The sequence below is a fragment of the Solanum verrucosum genome, unplaced genomic scaffold, assembly GCF_900185275.1.
Source record: "Solanum verrucosum unplaced genomic scaffold, falcon-dt-bn FXZP01000261.1, whole genome shotgun sequence".
Taxonomy (NCBI): domain Eukaryota; kingdom Viridiplantae; phylum Streptophyta; class Magnoliopsida; order Solanales; family Solanaceae; genus Solanum; species Solanum verrucosum.
This window is the reverse complement of record NW_026019969.1, coordinates 4,496,194-4,517,262: the sequence shown is the minus strand read 5'-3', so window position 1 is coordinate 4,517,262 and position 21,069 is coordinate 4,496,194. Positions and strand designations below refer to the sequence as shown.

The 21,069-nt window shown below is 30.4% G+C and overlaps 1 protein-coding gene and 2 pseudogenes across 1 annotated transcript in view; 1 reads left to right on the top strand and 2 right to left on the bottom strand.

Annotated features, from left to right (window-relative positions):
• Window positions 1–15,193, bottom strand: part of LOC125816821 (cysteine synthase-like) — an 85,157-nt gene extending 69,964 nt beyond the window's left edge. Inside the window, exons 1-10 of the mRNA XM_049496444.1 lie at window positions 15,155–15,193; window positions 14,968–15,077; window positions 14,815–14,872; window positions 14,768–14,769; window positions 14,364–14,625; window positions 14,097–14,286; window positions 13,923–14,002; window positions 13,789–13,848; window positions 13,643–13,723; window positions 13,457–13,546 (exon numbers count right to left, since the gene is read on the bottom strand). Coding sequence (XP_049352401.1) covers window positions 13,457–13,546; window positions 13,643–13,723; window positions 13,789–13,848; window positions 13,923–14,002; window positions 14,097–14,286; window positions 14,364–14,625; window positions 14,768–14,769; window positions 14,815–14,872; window positions 14,968–15,077; window positions 15,155–15,193 — 972 coding nt within the window. Of the gene's footprint in view, window positions 13,547–13,642; window positions 13,724–13,788; window positions 13,849–13,922; window positions 14,003–14,096; window positions 14,287–14,363; window positions 14,626–14,767; window positions 14,770–14,814; window positions 14,873–14,967; window positions 15,078–15,154 lie in introns of the transcript that reaches the window.
• On the top strand, window positions 7,449–10,357 carry LOC125815465 (uncharacterized; annotated as a pseudogene).
• Window positions 15,194–17,811: 2,618 nt separating the features above from the next.
• LOC125816576 (cysteine synthase-like) lies at window positions 17,812–20,959 on the bottom strand (annotated as a pseudogene).
• Window positions 20,960–21,069: the final 110 nt, after the last annotated feature.

Below are 21,069 nucleotides of genomic sequence, written 5' to 3'. Positions count from 1 at the left end.
TGGATGAATCATTTTCAAATTAGACTAGTCGATTCATTAGGCAGTTCAGGTCCTATATTTTTGGCCGGGTATAGGATGCTCTGGCAACGTGAGGTTGATCGTTGTATCATCACTATAGCTCTTATGTGATAGTTGTCGGTTAGAGAAACTCCCACAGCAGTTATTGTATTTTTATATACATCAATTCATTTGTATTTCTACATACATCTCAGATTTATAGTATTTTTGCATACACGCAGAGTTTATAGCATGCTTTTAAACAACTTTTCTTTACATTGCACTTGTTTTAAATTGCTTTATATTGAAATGAGTCAGTCAGGTTGAGTTGAGTTGAGCCAGGTAAGTTATTCAGTTTCTTTCAGATTTCCTTCTAGCCTATGTTGCTCAGCATTCCAACTCGCATACTCGTACATTCAATGTTATGACATGACAAAATAAATTAATTTGTTATGCTATGTTGACATGGACCCCATAGATAAAACAAAATTAAAGAAAACTCATATCTTAAACCCAATCCATCAACAATTTCATATTTGTCGAAATTATAAATTTGAAACTTTATAGGTTTGCAATATTCTTCTCAAATTTATTAATTTTTGTGAAAAAAATAAATAAATTAACCTCCAAAGATCGATTTACATTTTTTAATTTTTGATGTTTAATAAATCGACCTTCAATCAAAAATCGATTTACATTTTTTGGTTTTTGGATTCAATCAAAGATCGATTATAATTAAAAGTATGTGGTTGTGTACAGGAACTTGATTTCTTTTTAATTTACAAAAGAATAATTAAATAGACCACATTTTATCTCTATTCAAATAAAAACATAAAAAAAGGTGATAAATAAACAAACTAAACGGCACAAAAAATAGGCAGTGACTTTTTTCTCCATACGACTTCCTTACTCGTCCAGCCAGATACATCTATCGGCAGTGATTTTAATTAAATTTAGACTTAATTTTGATATAATTAAATTCATGCAAATTTCTTAGTGTGCAGTGATCTTAATTTTATGTGTGGGATTCATATTTTATATGACACAAAAATTCATATATTTTATCATGTTAATATCTTTTTATTGAAAAAGTTGAATGGTCACCCAAGTTTAGGAAATTGCCTTGAAATATCATTTATGTTTCATTTATGACCAAAATATCATTCAACTATCCCTATTTTCCTCTAAATATACTTGACACTTCAAAAGCCTCACTCCTCTCCTATTTGACATGCCATGTCCTTAAATCTTTCTTTTTTTTAAGAATAGACTTATTTAATTCATCAAACTCATTTAACTAAAATAATGATCTTATTATTTTCTAAAAAGTATATATTAGTTTATTAAGAAGAAATTTTCATGCTTAAGAATCTTTTGTCATAATTATTTTTTTATTTATTTTTTTATGCTATGAAGAATAGTTTTTTAAAACTTACTATAATGTCATCAATTTTGAATACTTTTAAACACATATATTCAAAAAATATTGATATATCAATCACACATGAATGTCAACTTACATCAATTAATCAAATATTATATAATGGGTCAATAATATTAAAGGTCAATTAACTACTAAAAATAATTAATTGACTTTGAAATCCATACTTATAAGATCTTTTTTTGAAAAGAAAATAGAAAGTGAATAATATTTATATTAAAAATAAAATTTTGATCTTTATTTATCTGTATATTAATCTCATATAATATGTATATTATTGAATTAAAATAGGCAATTCAATTAATTATTACTTGTATTTCATGAATTTGGGATGAGATGAGAATATATATTGGTGTTTAATTGTATGATAAGTTAAAATATAATATAATATAATATAATATAGCAAGAATAAGAATACAAAATTAAATTTTTAAAAAATAAATAATAATTTTCTCTTTCACCAACTTTCTTGTCAACCTTACAAATTTATTTGCATACTTTTATAAAAAAAAAAATTGCTTAAAATTTTCAAATAATTTACTTAGGGATTTTAAAAATTACCAAGTAATAATTGCATACAGAGTTTTTTCATTGAATTTTGTTTGGTAAAAAAATAAGCAATTATTTTTTTAACCTTTTTTATAATCTTCATAAATTCTCATCTAATTTATATATTTACCTTGTAGAGACATAAGTTTGATGAGTCAAATAGGTCTATTATTTTTTTAAATGATGATTTAATAACATGATATATCAACTAGAATAGCAGGAGACTTTTGAGATATTTAGTATTTATTTTATTTTTTTGATAAAAAACAATAATAATATTATTCACTTTTTACTTTTTTTCAAGAAAAAAATATTGTAAGCATGAATTTCAAAATAGACAATTAATTTTATTGTAATAGTTAATTAACATTTAATATTATTGAAGTAAAATTTATGATTAATTGATGTAAGTTAGCATTCATAAGTGATATGTTTATCGATTTTTTTTTGAATGTATATGTTTATAAGTATTCAAAATTGATGATATCATAATACGTTTTAAAAACCTATTCTTCATAACATAAAAAAATAAAAAGTTTAATTATAATAAAAGATTCTTAAGTATGAAGATATATTCTTAATAAACTACTAATATATTTTTTTTCAAAATAATATGATCATTATTTTAGTTATATGGGTTTAATGAATCAAATTAGTCTATTGTTAAAAAAAAAGACTTTAATGACATGTCATGCCAACTAGGAGAGAGTGATGTTTTTGAAGTGTCAAGTATATTTGGAGGAAAATAGGGATAGTTAAGTGATATTTTGGCCCTAAATGAAACATAAATGATATTTCAAGGCAATTCTGTTAACTTGGGTGACCATTTAGGGAATTGACTCGAAAAAGTTGGTTAAGTGATTTTTTTATTTATAAGAATAAAGTTTAAGTTGAGTAATTTTATAGGAGAAAAACCTTAAATTGAATGACTTTATTGATACAAAACAAAATTGAATGACTTTATAACATAAATATTCATAGTTGAATGACCTTTTGAGATATTTACTTAGATTTCAAATAAAGGAGATTTTAGCTTTACATACCTTGAACAATGGCAAGTAACTAGGTCATCCCTTGAGGCATTAAACTCTTAATATCCAACTCTTGATTTTTCTCTACTTCACTAGTTTCCCCAAAAATAATGACCAAGCTTTATAACATCTTCACAGTGATATATATCCTTGATGTCCACTTTGCTTTTCTTCTTCCTGTTTTTGCCACAACAGCCCATATGTCCAATTTAGGCATAATATAATATTCCCTCCGTTCAATAATACTTATCCACTATATTAAAAATAAATTCAACAATACTTGTCCATTTTATGAAATTCATGGATAATTCTATACTTAGTTCCTAATTTACCCTTATTATTAATTACAATCATTTCTCTATTATATTTTTCAAGACATTGTATTTATTATATTCAAAGGGTGATATAAAATTACCCTTCTATTTATAATTTTTTAAGGATATATCAATTAATAGTGAACAACTATTATTGGAGAGATGAAATTTTTTGTAACGGATGAAGGATAGATATGATGTGGCAGACACAAGTTGTATGAGGCTCTTCTTAGAATTTACCAAGTGGATTATTGGGAACCATTTTTAAAAAAATGGGCCAAATGTATTTCTCTCTTTTCTTTTTAACTTTTTCTCTTTGATTGAAATCTTCAATTTTTCAACCTCTCTTCTTCTTCTTCTTCTTCTTTTTCTTCTTCTTCTTCTTTTAAAAATAATTTTATTTATAAAAAATGTGAAATTTAGTCTAATTCATTGTACTTTTAACATTTGATATTATTTTTCTTTCATGTATTGATTATTTATATTACTAAAAATTATTTGTCAATTAACAAATTAAATTATATTTCTGTTTTTATTTTCATTACACTAATAATTAATTATTCTTAAAAATATAGACAAAATTTGTAAAATTGCAAAAACAATTCTTAAGGAGTAAATTAATAAAGTATCATTTTTATTTATAATTTCATAAAGAATCTGTAAAAGAAAAAATAAATAACTAATACGAAAAACGAAAGGGGTATAAATTATTATTTCTTTCTCTTTCAATAATTTCATATATACTTAAATTCATCAAATAATCACAAGAAAATATAATGGAAAGAACATCAATAATTTTGACAAATAATTACATAAGTTTTTGTACTATCTTAATGTAGCCCAAAATCGAATTTTTTCATAAACACTTAAATATATACATACTCTTCCGTCAATTTATATGATATCTTTTTATTCTTGAAATCAAGCAATGTGAAATTTAATTAATATTTTAAAATATATTTTTATTTTTTATATTAACATAAGAACTACAACTTATAATGTTTGTTCATAAATAATCCTTCCCACTAAAGTGCAATTCAACCAAAAATACTCAAGTTGCAATTCTTATCATGTTAGCATATGAAAAAAAATACATTTTATAGCTTGAATTTCAAGAAAAAAAATAATCGAATAAAATGATGGAGAGAGTAAAATGAAAAAAAAAAGAATTGATTAATGTAATTTAAATAACTATTTATGTTTATCCTAAAACTAAAACAATTAATTTTTTATGAGGTTAAGTGCACACATCTTAGTTTCAAAGGGAGTGAAGTAATTGGATTTAGGATGTCACTAGGCGACTAACCCACCCTTTTGAAAGAACATCGTAATAGGTATCTTGGAGGTTTAACTTTTTTAAGTACGTAATTATTTGACTTTAAATTTAAATTAGTATCAACATATTTATCTCTATTTGATTTTTGACAAATGAGTATTATGAACTATAAAAAAAGGTAAGGAAAATAAATATTAATTTTAAGAAATAATGAAATGCTAATTTTAATATAGTACTATTTTTTTTCTTTGATCTTGTTATTGTATTATTTTAAATTTATGTAATGAAATATATTAAAATGAAAAAATAATAATATCAAGTACTTCATATTAAAGAGCGGGGTAAATAGAAGGTGGGGTGAATGAGTGAGAAGAGAAAGGGAGAGGTTGAAAAGACATGGAACCTACAAAATGTACTTTTTTCTATTAAAAAAATCCCTCTTACAATTATTACATGGCATATCTCATCCACCATAATTTTTTTCTAGAAGGTGGGGTGGATGAAGTGAGAAGAGAAAGGGAGAGGTTGAAAAGACATGGGACCTACAAAATGTACTTTTTTCTATTAAAAAAATCGGCTTAAGTTATCGACCGTTCCTTAAAATTGTCCGCATAATACACTTAGACACCTCAACTAAGACTTGTACCTATTGAACACCTAAATTGTTCAAAACATGTATCTATTAAACACAAAACGTTGATATGACAAAAAATGTGTTTTGAACTTCCCTGAAGCGTGTGAAAAGATTCAAAATAGTGTCTTTTTGAATTTTTTTTACATTTTTTCTTCTTTTATTGACACTTGACATTATAATTAACTTAAAAACATTTTTCTTCTTTCATTTACACTTTTTTCAAAAAAGAAAAGGACCACACTCCCTACCTATCATCTTCTTCATACTTTAGTTTGCAAAACATTATTCATTTTAGCTCCAACATTGTTTTTCTTTCGTTTTTATAAAAAAAAGAATATTATTTCATTCAAATATGAAGATAAATGAAAATCAACTATGAAGATTCAGATTTGAAAGAAAGTAAGACTTTTTTTCGTATGATTTATTTCAAATCTCATAAAAATAAGGAACAAATATGAAGAAGAAGAAAGAAGATAAATGATTTTTACGTATAAAAAAAGTTAGCCGATATTTGTTTATCAAAATTTTCGAACAAAGATTTTTACTTAAATTCATATATAAACCCATTAAATTTATCAAAAATGAAATTCAAAAAATTGAAAGAATTAATTTTTGAGCTATCAATTTCATTTTGTCATCGATGTAGAAATGAATAACCGCTGGCAAAATTTTCTTTCTTCTTCTCTCTTAGTATGAAAATGTATATATATATTTTTTAAAAGTTAATCTTCAAGTTATTTGAAAAGAATTAGGTTTTATGATTTGAGAAAGAATGTGATTTGGAAAGAAGATGAAGATGAAAGGGGGTTGGGTAGGGGTGGGGTTGGGTAGAATAGGTTGACATTTTCATTTTTTTCTTTTTATTTTTAAAAAAATTAGATATAAAAAGTGTTTGAAATAATTTTAAACAAAATTATTTTTTTATAATTTTCAGGGCCCAGTGCCACATGTAATTTTTTAATTAGTCATTTTGCCACGTCACCACAAGTGTATCACACATTCTTCATATATTTTGCTGATTATCAAAAAATGCCTAATAGGAACAATTTTTGAATTGGTAAAAGTGTTCAATAGGTACTAGTATTAATTGAAGTGTTTAAATAAATTATGCGGACAACTTTAAGAGGCCGCTAATGACTAAAAAAATCCCTCTTGCAATTATTACATGGCATATCTCATCCACCTTAAAAAATTTCTAGGGGGTGGGGTGGATGAGTGAGAAGAGAAAGGGAGAGATTGAAAAGACATGGGACCTAAAATGTACTTTTTTCTATTAAAAAAATCCCTCTTACAATTATTACATGGCATACCTCATCCATCATAAATTTTTCGGAAAAGGGCCTAAAATACCCTTTAACTATGCGAATTGGAACAAATATACCCTTCTTCTACCTTTCGGGCCTAAAATGCCCTTGACATTATCCTTTAGGCTCTATTTTGCCCTTATTTTTAACAGCCTAAATAATAACATCAATTAACAAATTCATTTATGACGTGTCACTATCCTATTGGCTATCCTAATAATTAATTAAACTAATTAAAAAAATCAAACCCACCCATAACTCAAATCTTTTAACCCATTATTACCCAAACCTTTTAACCCAATATCCAGCCCCAAAACTTTTAACCTAAAAAGAATTTTACGCTCATCCTCTTCAAATTTCATCTCTTCTTCCTCAATCGAAGCTCACCGGAACTCAATCGTTCTTGCCAACAATTTGAAGTTTCTGTTCTTCGTGCTGTTGCGGATTAATATCCTCACCCACTCAGGTAAGAATTTCTCTATTTTTAGTATTTTCAGTTACGGTTTAGGACTCTAATGTTGTTATAATTTGATGTACTACATGTGGTATATGCTTGTTGTAGTTGTTTTTAGAAGATACATTATTTTATGTTTTCGTTATTATCTCGATTTATTATCTTTTAATAATGTTGTCTCAAGTTGAAAGTTTTATCTTTTTCGGCATACATTTCGTGCATTTTTCTCTGTTTTCCATGCTTTCTTGTTAGGTATGTCATACTTAAATGCATTTATTTATTGTTGGTGTTACATTCTCTATCTAATCTAATAGACATAACATGTGGTCCCTATCCCCTTTGTCTTCTCATAAAATATTGGTAGATTCCTTGTTTGTTGTTTTCTTTATTGTTTTCTAATAAGTCACTTTCTCTTTTTTTATATTTGTCATGTGACTTTCTTCAAAGAATGGATGAAAAGGTTGATGTGGTCTTTAACTATGGGGGCAAGTGGGCCCTGACTCCTCAAGTTAATTACATTAAAAAATTGACTCATATATGGAAGGAGTATGATCCAGATTTGCTATCATATATAGACCTTTGTTCAGAATACACTGAACAATTGTGTTTTAGTAAGGTGAAACAATTGCTATGCTAAGGGCCTTCTAATAAGTATTATCTAGTAGAGGGTGATTCAGGAATTAGAACACTGCAGAATGTATTGTCTACTCAATCTAATGTGCTTCAACTTCAATTGTTTATTGTTGAGGAGGGTGAAGATTATGTCCCAGCTCTTGACATCAGTCAACTTAATGAACCTTACCCTATCACAGTAGATGCAGTAACTAATTGTGACAGCAACCAACTGAATGAATCTCTCCCTATTACAGTAGATACCGTAATTAATGATGATATCAATCAACTTAATGAAGCTTGTCTTGTGACAATAGATGCAGTAACTGATGGTGAATCAAGTGAGGAAGAGAAGGGTGAAAATAAACCTTTTGCTAGTGATCATGATAGTGATGAGTTGGAATTTTTTAGGAGGGAAAAAAAAAGAGAAGTAACTGAGAAACTAGACAATTTTTTGGAGTTAGAAAAGGGTATGAGCTTCAAGAATCTTGATGAAGCTAAAAGAATTGTGAGTTATTATTCAATTGTTAGGAAGAGGGGTCTTAGAGTTGTGAAGAGTGATTCTACCAGACTTAGATATAAGTGTGATATTGGTTGTCCTTTTTTGTGTCTAATATCAGAAGTTAAGAAAGGTCAAGGATTTGAAATTAAGACCTTAGAAACAAAACATACATGTCAGGAAGCCTTTAAGAATAGAAGAGCTACTCAACAAGCTTTAGCACACTACTTCAAGAACAAGGTTCAGAATAACCCCAAGTACAAAGTGAAAGACATGAGGAAGGATGTAGATGATCACTTTTCCCTCAATATTAGTTATTCAAAGATGAAGAGGGTTAAAAGACTTATCTTGGAGAAACTTGAGGGTAGTTTTATTGATGATTTTAACAAATTGGAGGCTTATGCTCAAGAATTGAGGGATAGCAATCCTGGTTCTGATATGGTGATAAACATATCTAAAGATGCTTTGGAACAAGGAAAAAGAAGATTTTCAAGAATGTATGTTTGCTTTCAAGCTTTGAAAAATGGATGGAGAGCTGGTCTGAGGCCATTTATAGGGCTGGATGGAACATTTTTAAAAGGGAAGTGTAAGGGAATATTGTTGGTTGCCCTTGGACAAGATTCAGTGAAACATTTCTATCCACTTGCTTGGGCAGTGGTGGATAGAGAAACAACTAGAACATGGAAATGGTTCATTGAGTTGTTGAGAAATTCATTAGATCTAAAAGATGGTGAAGGATTCACATTTATGTCTGATATGCAAAAGGTAATAATTTGTTAATTTCTTTTTCACTTTCTGATTGTTCTTTTGTATACAATTGAACTACTTACTTGTTTTGTTGTTTATTGTTTCAGGGGTTGATTGGTGTTGTTGGTCAGTTGCTTCCAAAAGCACATCATAGATGGTGTGTAAGGCACATAGAAGCCAATTGGGCCAAGACTTGGAGAGGTGTAGAGATGAAAAAATTATTATGGTGGTCTGCTTGGAGTACATATGTAGAGGAATTTCAAGATCAATTAAAAACCATGGGCTCCATGTCTGAACAAGCTCCTGAAGATCTATTATGGTACCCTGCACAACACTGGTGCAGGGCCTATTTTGACACAATTTGCAAGAATCAAGCATGTGAAAATAATTTTACCGAGTCATTCAACAAATGGATTTTGGAAGCAAGGTCAAAACCAATAATTAAGATGTTAGAAGATATTAGAATCAAGGTATTATCTATATTTATTCATAACTACTTGATATAATATAATCTTACTATGTTTATATATGTATATATAAATATTTCATTGTTATGTTATGTGTAGGTTATGAATAGGTTGAAAGATCTTGAAGAGGAGGGTAAAAAATGGACAAGAGATTTCAGTCCATATGGATCTTTATAAGAATTACAAAATCATTGCACATGGTTGTCATGTTCAATCTAATGAAGACCTAGGTTATGAGGTGGCTGAGGGTGTTGATAGACATGTTGTGAGTCTTGTTAGGAAGAAATGTACATGTAGAACATGGGATTTGACAAGAATACCATGTCCTCATGCCATTAAAGCTTTAGAACATGATAAAAAAGAACCACTGGATGAGATGAATTGGTGGTATTCAGAAGAGGCTGATATGTTGGTGTACCAACATAAAATTCAACCGGTTAGGGGTGAAAGATTCAGGAAAGTGTATCCCTCTCATGCGATGGAGCCACCAAAAGTACATAAAATGGTTGGTAGACCAAAAACTAAGAGAGTAAGGGAAAAGGATGAAGCAAGAAAGAGGGAGGGATTGTGGTCAAAAAGTAGAAAAGGACTGAAAATGTCATGTGGTCACTGCAGTGCACCAGGTCAAAATAAAAGGAATTGTCCTCTGGTAAATTCATTATTCCTTAGTTAGTCATTTGTTACATTGTTTATTTAATAGTCTAACTACTATGTCAATTTGTTCAGCTTGAAAGAAGAGCACAAGTTCTTCCAGATGTGCCACTGTCAGCACCACAATCAAGTCAAGAATCTGTCTTCATGTCAATTCCTGGATTTGTACCATCTCCTAGTGTTCAGACAAGCCAACCAAGTATTGAAGTTACTGGTCCTTCAAATTTAAAGAGGAAAGCAAAGGACAAAAATGTTGCATTTTTTTATGAAGATGAGCTTGAAAGTGAGGATGAGAATGAGACAACAATAATTAGGCCTAGAGCAATATCTGAAGCTAAAACTAAGCTTCAAATGAAAAAGTTGCATCAACTACCAACATGATCAAGGAAGATTAACTTCAGGGGTGATGAGAGTGGTGTAAGTATGCCTACCAACCTGCCATACTCACCAAGAAAGTTGACTTGGAAAGGCAAATCATGTGTGACCTCAAATCAGTTGGCAATAGAAAAGGAGAAAAAGATTGGAAAACTGAATCCAAAGAGAGGCAAGCATTTGGAATGACAATTATGCATTATGCAGTGATTTTTGTTGGTTATGTAAATGCACAATGAAAACTTTTATTTTGTTTTTGTGAATCAGTCCTGAAGCTGGTCGTTTCAGTCTTGACACTAGTCATTTTGTGTTCTTATGTTTTGTGACTGGCCATGAATATTTTTGTGGGCTGAAAGTATGTTTATCTTATAAATCTTATGTCTTGTTGGAGTGCAGAATGTATGTTTTCTCTATTTTCTGGAATCAGTTTATTCAGTTTCTGCGGCATAAGTTTATTGTGTTTCGTAATGGAATTACACTAGTCATTTTGTGGGCTGAAAGTACGTTTATCTTATAAATTTTATGTCTTGTTGGAGTGCAGAATGTATGTTGGAGTGCAGAATGTGTCACATAAGTTTTTTCTTTATGAAATCAATTTCATTATAACTTTCAGCTTTATTGTTGCGTAGTATTAGCTCACTTGGTTGAGCAGCAATTCATGATTTTAGCTCTCTGGCATAACATGGATAATGGTATATGCACAGGTCCTGTTGTCACTGTCCATATGTATCTTCAGCCCACTTATTATTTCTTTTCCATGGAATGGTAAAACAAAGATTTGCTTCTTTACTAGTGAGGGTCTATCGAAAACTACCTCTCTATCTCTACGAGGTAGGAGTAAGGTCTCCATACACTTTACCCTTAATGAATTTGTGAATAAAGATCAAACAAAGACTTGATGATACATATATGAACCTGATTTTAGAGTTTCTATGGCCTGCTAATTTGGGATGCATATATGGACTATGGTTCTGGATGATACACATTTGTAAGGATCATTTTCAGATCCTATGGATACTTGTAAAGGCAATAGTGATACCATTGAATTTTTGCAAAATCAAGTGCATTCAAAACCTTAACCTCCCCAACCATTTTCACAACTTAACTCTGCCAGAAGAGCAGCAGTCATAGGATTCAAAGAACTAAAGTATTGGTATAGTTTAAAGCAAAATATTCTTCATATCTTGTCAAACTTCTAATACAACATTTTTACGCTAACAAATAATATAAAATTTTGTAAAAAGATTGTTCATTACATAACACCATAACACCAAAATAACACTTCTGCAAAAAAAAAATCATCACAATCAAACTGCAAATTTCAAATATGCAAATCTCTTTCATTTGACAACAATATCAAGTCATTAAACTAACCTAACCGACTAATAATACTAATGTAACACAAACCATACTACATCATTTTTACGAATAGAATCCAATTTAACTTTTTGACTATGAATCATCATTGATTCATGAGGTGGGAGTTTTTCATCGAACCAATTCCAATAACCACAAGAGTTTGATCCAAGACGACGACATTTGTAAAATCGGCGTCCACCATTTTCAATGGTCGTAGCAGTAAAACATTTTGCACTCAATCCCCACTTACATGTATGGGACTGTAATTGTTGAGGAGAAGAAACAGAAGAAGATGTCGACATTGTTGAGGAGAAGAAACTGAAGAAGAGTGGCAACTTCAAATTGTTGGCCAGAAGAAACAAAAATTCTTACTTGAGTTCTGGTGAGCTTTGATAGATGAAGAAGAGAGGAGATTTGGCCAGAAAGTTTGAGTTCGGTGAGCTTCAATTGAGGAAGAAGAGAGGAGATTTAGATTGGAGCGTATGTTATTTTTAGGTTAAAGGAATTGGGGATAAAAGATGGGTTAAAGATTTGGGTCACTTTAATGGGTGGGTCTTTTGGGTGGGTTTGATTTTTTTAATTAGTTTAATTAATTATTAGGGTAGCTAATAGGATAGCGACACGTCATAAATGAATTTGTTAATTGATGTTATTATTTACGCTGTTAAAAAGAAGGGCAAAATAGAGCCTAAAGGTTGATGTCAAGGGTATTTTAGGCCCGAAAGGTAGAAGAAGGGTATATTTGTTCCAATTCGCATAGTTAAAGGGTATTTTAGGCCCTTTTCCGTAAAAAATTTCGAAGGTGCCTGTGTTACTCAAACATCTCTTTAATTTGAATTATCAAAAATTTAAAATTTATATAGTATATGTTATGTTATTTTTATTTATCTACTAATTCTCAAACACATGTATATAACTGAAACTTATTTCTCCATTAACCATTAGTTTAGGCAACTTATAATATTCACTAATACAAAAAAAAATGCAGACTTTAGTTGTATTAAAAATAAAATATCAATTAATTTAAAATATTAAATATATGGAAAGGAAGCCGAAAAACAACTGGGTATGTTCCTTTTATTTTCCGAAAACGTTTAGTACGATAGTAATTTCTTCAGTTTTCCATTTTTGTAGTTTTTTTTTTTCTGTTTTGTTTATTTTCCAACATTTTTTTTTTCTTTTGTAGAAAATTGAAATTGAAATTTACAGGAAAGACGTGATATTGTCACATCTAATTGTGCATGAAAATATAAATAAAAAGGCATCAAAAAACTAAAGAATAAGTTTGTTGAGGTGTTATATATGTCTTGGGACTGAGATGTTATGTTAAAAATTATATGTATCTAACTGTATCCTAATTTATGTATTGAAATAATATGCGATAAATAACTGCCAACATAAAGTCAATCATGTACAAGTTTTATAAAGTATTAAGGATAAACGTGCAACAGGAGTTATAGGAACTTTGAAAGAGAGAGGTTATCTTTTGTCTGATTCAAACTTTTAAGCCTTGTAAGTTTAAGAAGGAGGGGTTAATTCTCGTGTAAACTATAAAAGAGACGAGTAAAAATAGACCTCTTAGCACAAGAGAAGTTAATAACTAGCTGTAGGAGAACAAATAGTTTCTGTTTGTGCCATTCATATAATATAAGAATGTACAAGTGAACAAAAAGTTCATATCCATTTAAGAGGTTACAACATTTCAGAAGTTTTTATTATTTTTAGCTCAAGTTACAACATTGCATAAAGTTACTCAAAAGTCATGTTTTCCACCTCTTCTCTAATGGAATCAAACAGCACGGTGGAAAGATAACGCTCTCCAGAACTAGTGAAAATAATCTGCATACATAATTTTAGTCCAGTGTTCAAATGTTTTAAGGAGATAGAGAAAGAATGTTATCGATCGATAAGCTTAATGAAACAGATCTAACTTACTGCAATAAGTTTCCCAGCATTTTCAGGCTTTTTTGCTACTTGAATTGTTGCAGCAGCTGCCGCCCCTGACGATATTCCTACCTGATAGTTGCGATGATATAAGAATGGAGGACTCAGAAGTGATCTTTATTGACGGGTGAACTTACCAGCAGGCCTTCTTTCAATGCAATAAGCTTTGCCATTTCAATAGCTTCATCACTAGATACCTGATTAGACATTCATACAAATTTAAATGTTTGTAAAATTTGACAACTAGTATTTATATAGTATACAGCTTTACTTGAAGAACTCCATCCAGTATGCTGAGATCGAGAACGTCTGGGATAAAACCAACACCAATTCCTTGAATTTTATGCGGCCCTTTAACATTTAATCACACACATATCAATCAGTATATGATAAACAATAGTTCGTCGAAGCAGAGATGAAAACAGGGGAATTCCTATGTACTGACCTAGTTGTCCTCCATTTAGAATTGCATTTTCAGCTGGTTCTATACCATATACCTTTATTTCTGGATTCTTCTCTTTAAGGAACTTTCCTGCTCCCGTCACCGTGCCTCCAGTCCCAATCCCTGCAATGACAATATCAACTTTTCCTCCTGTGCTCTTCCATATTTCTGGTCCAGTTGTTTCATAATGGATCTGTACATTCATACTTGATAAGTATGACAGACGTTTTTGTAGCAAATTAATGAACAAATTATTTGTATTGGAGACACCTTTGGATTGGCAAGATTCTCAAACTGATGAAGAAAATGACAGTTTGGGGTCCTATCTAGTATTTCTTGAACCTTCTGAAGCACACCATCAGAACCTTTGGCTGGATCTTTGATGTATAACTCAGCCCCCAAAGCTTTAAGAACAATCCTTCTCTCAAGACTATACGATGATGGCATCACGATCACGAGTTTGTAGCCACGAGCTGCAGCTATAAATGCAAGCCCAATGCCGGTATTACCACTGGTTACCTCAAGAAGGAGTCTTCCGGCCACCATTATTTCAACATTTGAAAATACAAGGAAATCATTTCAGTTCAGCAGTTTCAGGCAATAGGACAGAATTCAAATAACATGAAAGGTTATGTTAATCCTAGTTTTATCATCACACTTGAGAGTCATATAACATCTTTTCAAGCTGTTAATAAGTATTCTCGAAACGAATTTCACAAACCTTTCCAGGAGTAATTAGGCCCTTATCTTCTGCATCTTTGATCATACTATATGCAATCCTACAAATCAGTAACAGATGTGAAAAATTCTGTAAATTCAAGATTTTCAATAAGAATGATGTATAAACTGGACGAGGGGATTGAAGGTTAAACACCTGTCTTTGACACTTGCACATGGTTGCATATACTCTAATTTGGCTGCAATTTGGGCTGCACCACTTTCAACTATTTTGTTGAGATATATCATAGGAGTGTTTCCAATAAGCTACATTGTGAAGACAACAAAATGCGACTAAATAAAAGAGAGAGATGCATTCAAAGAGTAGCAAGAAAGGGAACTACTTCTGTTACATCCTTTGCAATCTCACTCTTCACTTCCATATTTCCAGCTTGCTGACTTACTGCAACAGGAAAAAAGAGCTAAACATATTTAGTAATAGGAAGAAGAGAACATATGTAACCTACAACACTCTCGACATGGAAGTGAAACGATAATGTATGATCGATGATCCAGATAAGGAACCATACAAGAAATCAACCAGCAGAGCCTTTTGTGATGAAATTAATCAGAAATTTAGAACTAATTCAAGAACCCAAATAATATATACCTCCGAAATGAAAAGCACAAAAAAGTTGGTGGTATTAATATCTGCAACACGCAACTACTTATTATGTAATTTGCATGTTTTCCATATTACTAGTAGTGTCTTTCCAATTCAAATTGTATCATCTTTGACTTATATATATCATGAAATAAAATAGTGGGTACCAACCTACTCGTGTGGGTGAAAAAAAAAAATAAACCTACCCGTGTTTCAAGGCCACACAATTAAAATATCTTTTCATATATTTTACAAGTTAATATTTCAGATGATCACTCAACTATGAACTTTTTTCTTAGAAAGTATTCAATTTTAGTTTTTAACTCAAAAGTCACTCAACTATGATTCTTTTCTCAAAAAATCACTCAACTATAGGATTTTTCTCAGAAAGTCACTCAACTTTGAATTTTAACTAAAAAGTCACTCATCTATGAGTGTTTTACTTACAAAGTCACTCTAACATGAGTGTTTTACTTATAATGTCACTCAACATATTCAATTTTTTTTTTTTAATTAAAATTTACTTTAATGAAATTTTTATTCCTAAGAATTTTTTATTTTTTTTAAAAAAAGTTGCCATTTGTATGCCACTTATACTATGCTTTAAAAATATCCAATTTCATCGTCAATATACTATGGTTAATATTTTTTTCAAACTCGAACGTTGTTCCTATAAATACATATTAAACATAGTTTAGAAGAAAAAAATAAAAACATATGGAATATAAAGGTTCTTTAATTTAAATAATAAATCCTAACTATTATATTTGGGGGAAAAGGTAAAATAAAAAGATCACTATTATATTTTTAGTGGGTTGAGTCAAGTAGGTGGGTCATCTTTTTACAATTTTAGTTAGAAATAAAAATTTCATGCAAGTAAATTTAATTAAAAATAATAATTGAATAGGTTGAGTGACTTTTGAGTTAAAAATCAAAGTTGAGTGACTTTCTGAGAAAGTATCCATAGTTGAGTAACCATCTGAAATATTACCTCTACATTTTACATATTTTTAGTTTCAAACTCAAAAAGTTCTTTAAAATGAAAAACAGACAAGGTAATACTTTTATAGCTTAATTTATGATCTAAACCACTTTTGGTTAATATTATGTCTGCTAATAAGTTATATACATTATTAAATCGTAAGCTCGTTTTTAAATATCAACCTCCTAAAAAAGAGGATTTAGCGAATTCAGATTTAGTCAAATACAATACTAAGTAGAACCAAAAAAAATAAAATTATAAAGAGTTCTTTAAAAAGTACTATTTGATCTTTAGTTCTAAAGTCAAGCACTTAGTTTTAAACCAAAAACTATAAATTCGTAGACATTGTAATATTACTTGGGCGGGGGGAACTAAATTTGTATGTCTGTATTGAGTACAAGCCCAACATTTTGTATATATGTTCATCAACCTAGCTTTTTAAAACATCTGAGATAAAGAATAAGCTTTAATGTGAAATTTTTCAGCGAATTCAGATTTAGTCAAATGCAACACTAAGTAGAACCAAAAAAAGATAATTGGAATAAGGAACAATTAGCACGAAATTTGAAGTATCAGGGGTGTTAAAGTTGATAAAATTATATAGTAATTTGCTCATGTGAATTACACTTATAAGACATTATTAAAACTCTACTACTTATTCAAAAGATTATGAGCTATCAGTTTTTGTGAAAAATAATACTACTAATAATTAGTACTTTACAAACAAAATTATACAGCAAACCAAAAGAATTACAAAGTTTATACAATATATGCAAGAGATTATAAGTCAACTTCTTTTTGCTTTTTTAGTTCAACTTGTAATATTTTGACGTTTTCTTATATGCATGCATTTTTGGAAAAGAAAATAAAAGTGGAGTTTACAGTAAGATAACAACATTTAAAAATAAAATAAAAATATATTTTGTATGTTTAATTTGGAAAAACATTTGCTGGCATCGTACTACAGTATCATGAATCGTGATATAATTTCTTCTATTTTAGTTGTTATCTTTAATACAACTGGCAAACAATAGATTAACCAATAATTCAATAGCTAGATTTGCCAATAATTGACTTTTAGTTTAGAAATGATGTTATTTATCACGAAATATGCATATGGAGAAAGTCAAATTGAGCTTCAAGAAGAGTAAGTTATCTTAGAATTATAATTCTTGGACTAATTTATCCCACCTCATAGGTGGAATAAAATAATATCAAGTTGGATGAGATAAAGTGAGATATGTAGAATTAAATTTAAAATTAAATTTATACTTTGATTGAATGAAAATATAAATTAATTCATGCCAAATTTAATATATGCTGGGATATCCCATCCTATCCCATTTAGACCAATTTAGGAGCTTACAATTCAGTTGTTTTTACTATTTTAGCTCAAGTTACAACATATAACTTCCTTGAATACCCCATCTCTCAATCCAAAGAAGCATAAAGTCACTCAAAAGTCATGTTTTCCACCTCTTCTCGAATGGAATCAAACAGCACAGTGGAAAGATAACGCTCTCCAGAACTAGCAAAAATAATCTGCATACATAATTTTAGGCCAGTGTTCAATTTTTTTAAGCAGACAGAGAAAGAATGTTATCGATCGATAAGCTTAATGAAACAGATCTAACTTACTGCAATAAGTTTCCCAGCATTTTCAGGCTTTTTTGCTACTTGAATTGCTGCAGCAGCTGCCGCCCCTGACAATATTCCTACCTGATAGTTGCAATGATATAAGAATGGAGGACTCAGAAGTGATCTTTATTGACGGTGAACTTACCAGCAGGCCTTCTTTCAATGCAAGAAGCTTTGCCATTTCAATAGCTTCATCACTAGATACCTGATTAGACAGTTATTAAAATTTAAATGTTTGTAAAATTTGACAACTAGTATATATATAGTATACAGCCTTACTTGAAGAACTCCATCCAGGATCCTAAGATCGAGAACGTCTGGAATAAAACCAACACCAATTCCTTGAATTTTATGCGGCCCTTTAACATTTAATTACATACATATAATTAAAAATAGACCTCTTAGCACAAGAGAAGTTAATATCTGTAGGAGAACAAATAGTTTCTGTTTGTACCATTCATATAATATAAGAATGTACAAGTGAACAATAAGTTCATATCCATTTAAGAGGTTACAACATTTCAGAAGTTTTTATTATTTTTAGCTCAAGTTACAACATTGCATAAAGTTACTCAAAAGTCATGTTTTCCACCTCTTCTCGAATGGAATCAAACAGCACAGTGGAAAGATAACGCTCTCCAGAACTAGCTAAAATAATCTGCATAGATAATTTTAGGCCATTGTTCAAATGTTTTAAGGAGACAGAGAAAAAATGTTATCAGCTTAATTACTGAATAGAATTAACTTACCACAAAAAGTTTCCCAGCATTTTCTGGCCTTTCTGCTACTTTTACTGCAGAAGCCCCTGATGATATTCCTACCTGAAAATATTTCAAAAGAAAAATTAAGTATAGCCGTGATGACTTAATAAGAACACATACCACAATTGAAGCGGTAGACAGACAATCTGTGGACACAAATAAAAGTGATCTTATTACCAGCAGACCTTCTTTCAATGCAAGAAGCTTTGCCATTTCAATAGCTTCATCACTAGATACCTGAACATAAATAAAAACAGAAGCTGATATCATACCAGGAAAAACTTAATACACAGTGAACAGAAAAATATAAATGTTTATAATCTGACAACTACTTATATGGTATACAGCCTCACTTGAAGAACTCCATCCAGGATGCTGAGATCGAGAACAGGTGGGATAAAACTAGGACCAATTCCTTGGATTTTATGTGGCCCTATAACGGTTAACATTTAATAAATAATTCACAGAAAGTAGTGATGAAAACAGAGATGAGAGCTTGAACAACTCTTTATATGGAACTAATGCTATGGCATGTTAGTTGACTGACCTAGTTGTCCTCCGTTTAGAAATGCATTTTCAGCTGGTTCTAAACCATATACCTGATTTTCAGACAAGACAAAAGAAGGAAAGAAAATCACAAATCAAGTCAAATGGAAAGAAGAACAATGCGGGTCACAAAGAACCTTACCTTTATTTCTGGATTCTTCTCCTTAAGAAACCTTCCAATTCCAGTCACTGTGCCACCAGTCCCAATCCCAGCAATTAAACTATCAACTTTCCCTCCGGTACAATGCCATATTTCAGGTCCAGTTGCTTCATAATGGATCTACAAAATGAATAAGTGTGATGTTTTTATAACAAATGAATGAGTTATTTGTAAAGACACCTTTGGATTGGCAGGGTTTTCGCTCTGATGAAGAAAATAACAGTTCGGTGTTCTATCTATTATCTCTTGGGCCTTCTGAAGCACACCATCCATACCTTTGGTAGGATCCGTGATTTATAACTCAGCCCCCAAAGCTTTAAGAATAATCCTTCTCTCAATACTATATTTTGCTCCCATCACTATCACAAGTTTATAGCCACGAGCTGCTGCAATAGACGCAAGACCAATGCCGGTATTTCCACTAGATACCTCAATGAGGACCGTCTAAAGCCACCATTATTTCAACATTTCGAAAACCAAGAAAATAATTTCAGCTCAGCCTTTCAGACAAATGATCATAGACCACAGGGAACTACAAGTAAAATTTGTGACAAAGTACTTGGAATCACATAATGTGTTCCTTTTTCCTCATGATATTTATTCTAACACAAACTTAACTAAATCCTCAAGATAATTAAGGAATGTGCTATATATCTATAGTAATCATACAAGAATAAATCCTACTCGAACTTTAACACTCTCTTGGAAGTGAAACCTCAACAGAATAGAAAAATATGATTTTAACCAACATAAATGAAGAAGAAGCTGACCAGGTATCTTAAAGAGGAGAACAAGAATGAAGAAGAAATGAATCAACTACTCGAGTTCAGGAATCAGATTCGTTACTCGTAACTGAAAGCGGTAAAGAAAATAACACAAGTATTATTGTTGAAAGCCTCCTTCCTCAAGAGAATAAAAAACCACAACTTATGATTAATTTGCATGTTTTACATATTACTAGCAGTTCAAATTGTATCCTTTTTGACTTATATATCATGAAATAAAATAGCGGGTAACAACTTATAAACTTTATTGTGTTTTAAGACGACAAGATTAAAATATCTTTTGATACATATGGTATTACATATCTTTTATTAAATCTTAAACACATTTTTAAAATATTAACTTCCTAAAAAAGAGGATTTTTTTTTTTTTTAATTAAAATTTTGACCCAGTTGGGTCTTTATTTATAACTAAAATTAGAAATCCACAACTACATTTACTGGCCCAAAAGTGACCAGCCCACTAAAAACAAAGATTATAGAAATTGAAAAGGGCAAGTCTACTAGGAAAGCTCCAAATAACCCTCTTTTTCTGCAAATTTGGGAAGTCTCCATCAAATTCCATCTGAGACCAGACCAAAGAATAGTGAGTTTTTATTCCCTCTAAACCTTGATTGCTCTTCCTATCTTCCTCCTCTAACTGTCCGTCTTCCTTGAAGTGCAAAGGTTGTGCCATTGTTGCCATGAGCTCAGCCATTCAAAAATATTTTTCCGTAACGTTTTGCTGCAGAACCTTCCTTTGTAAGTTCTAAATCGACTTATGCTCATCTCTTCTTGTACTAATAA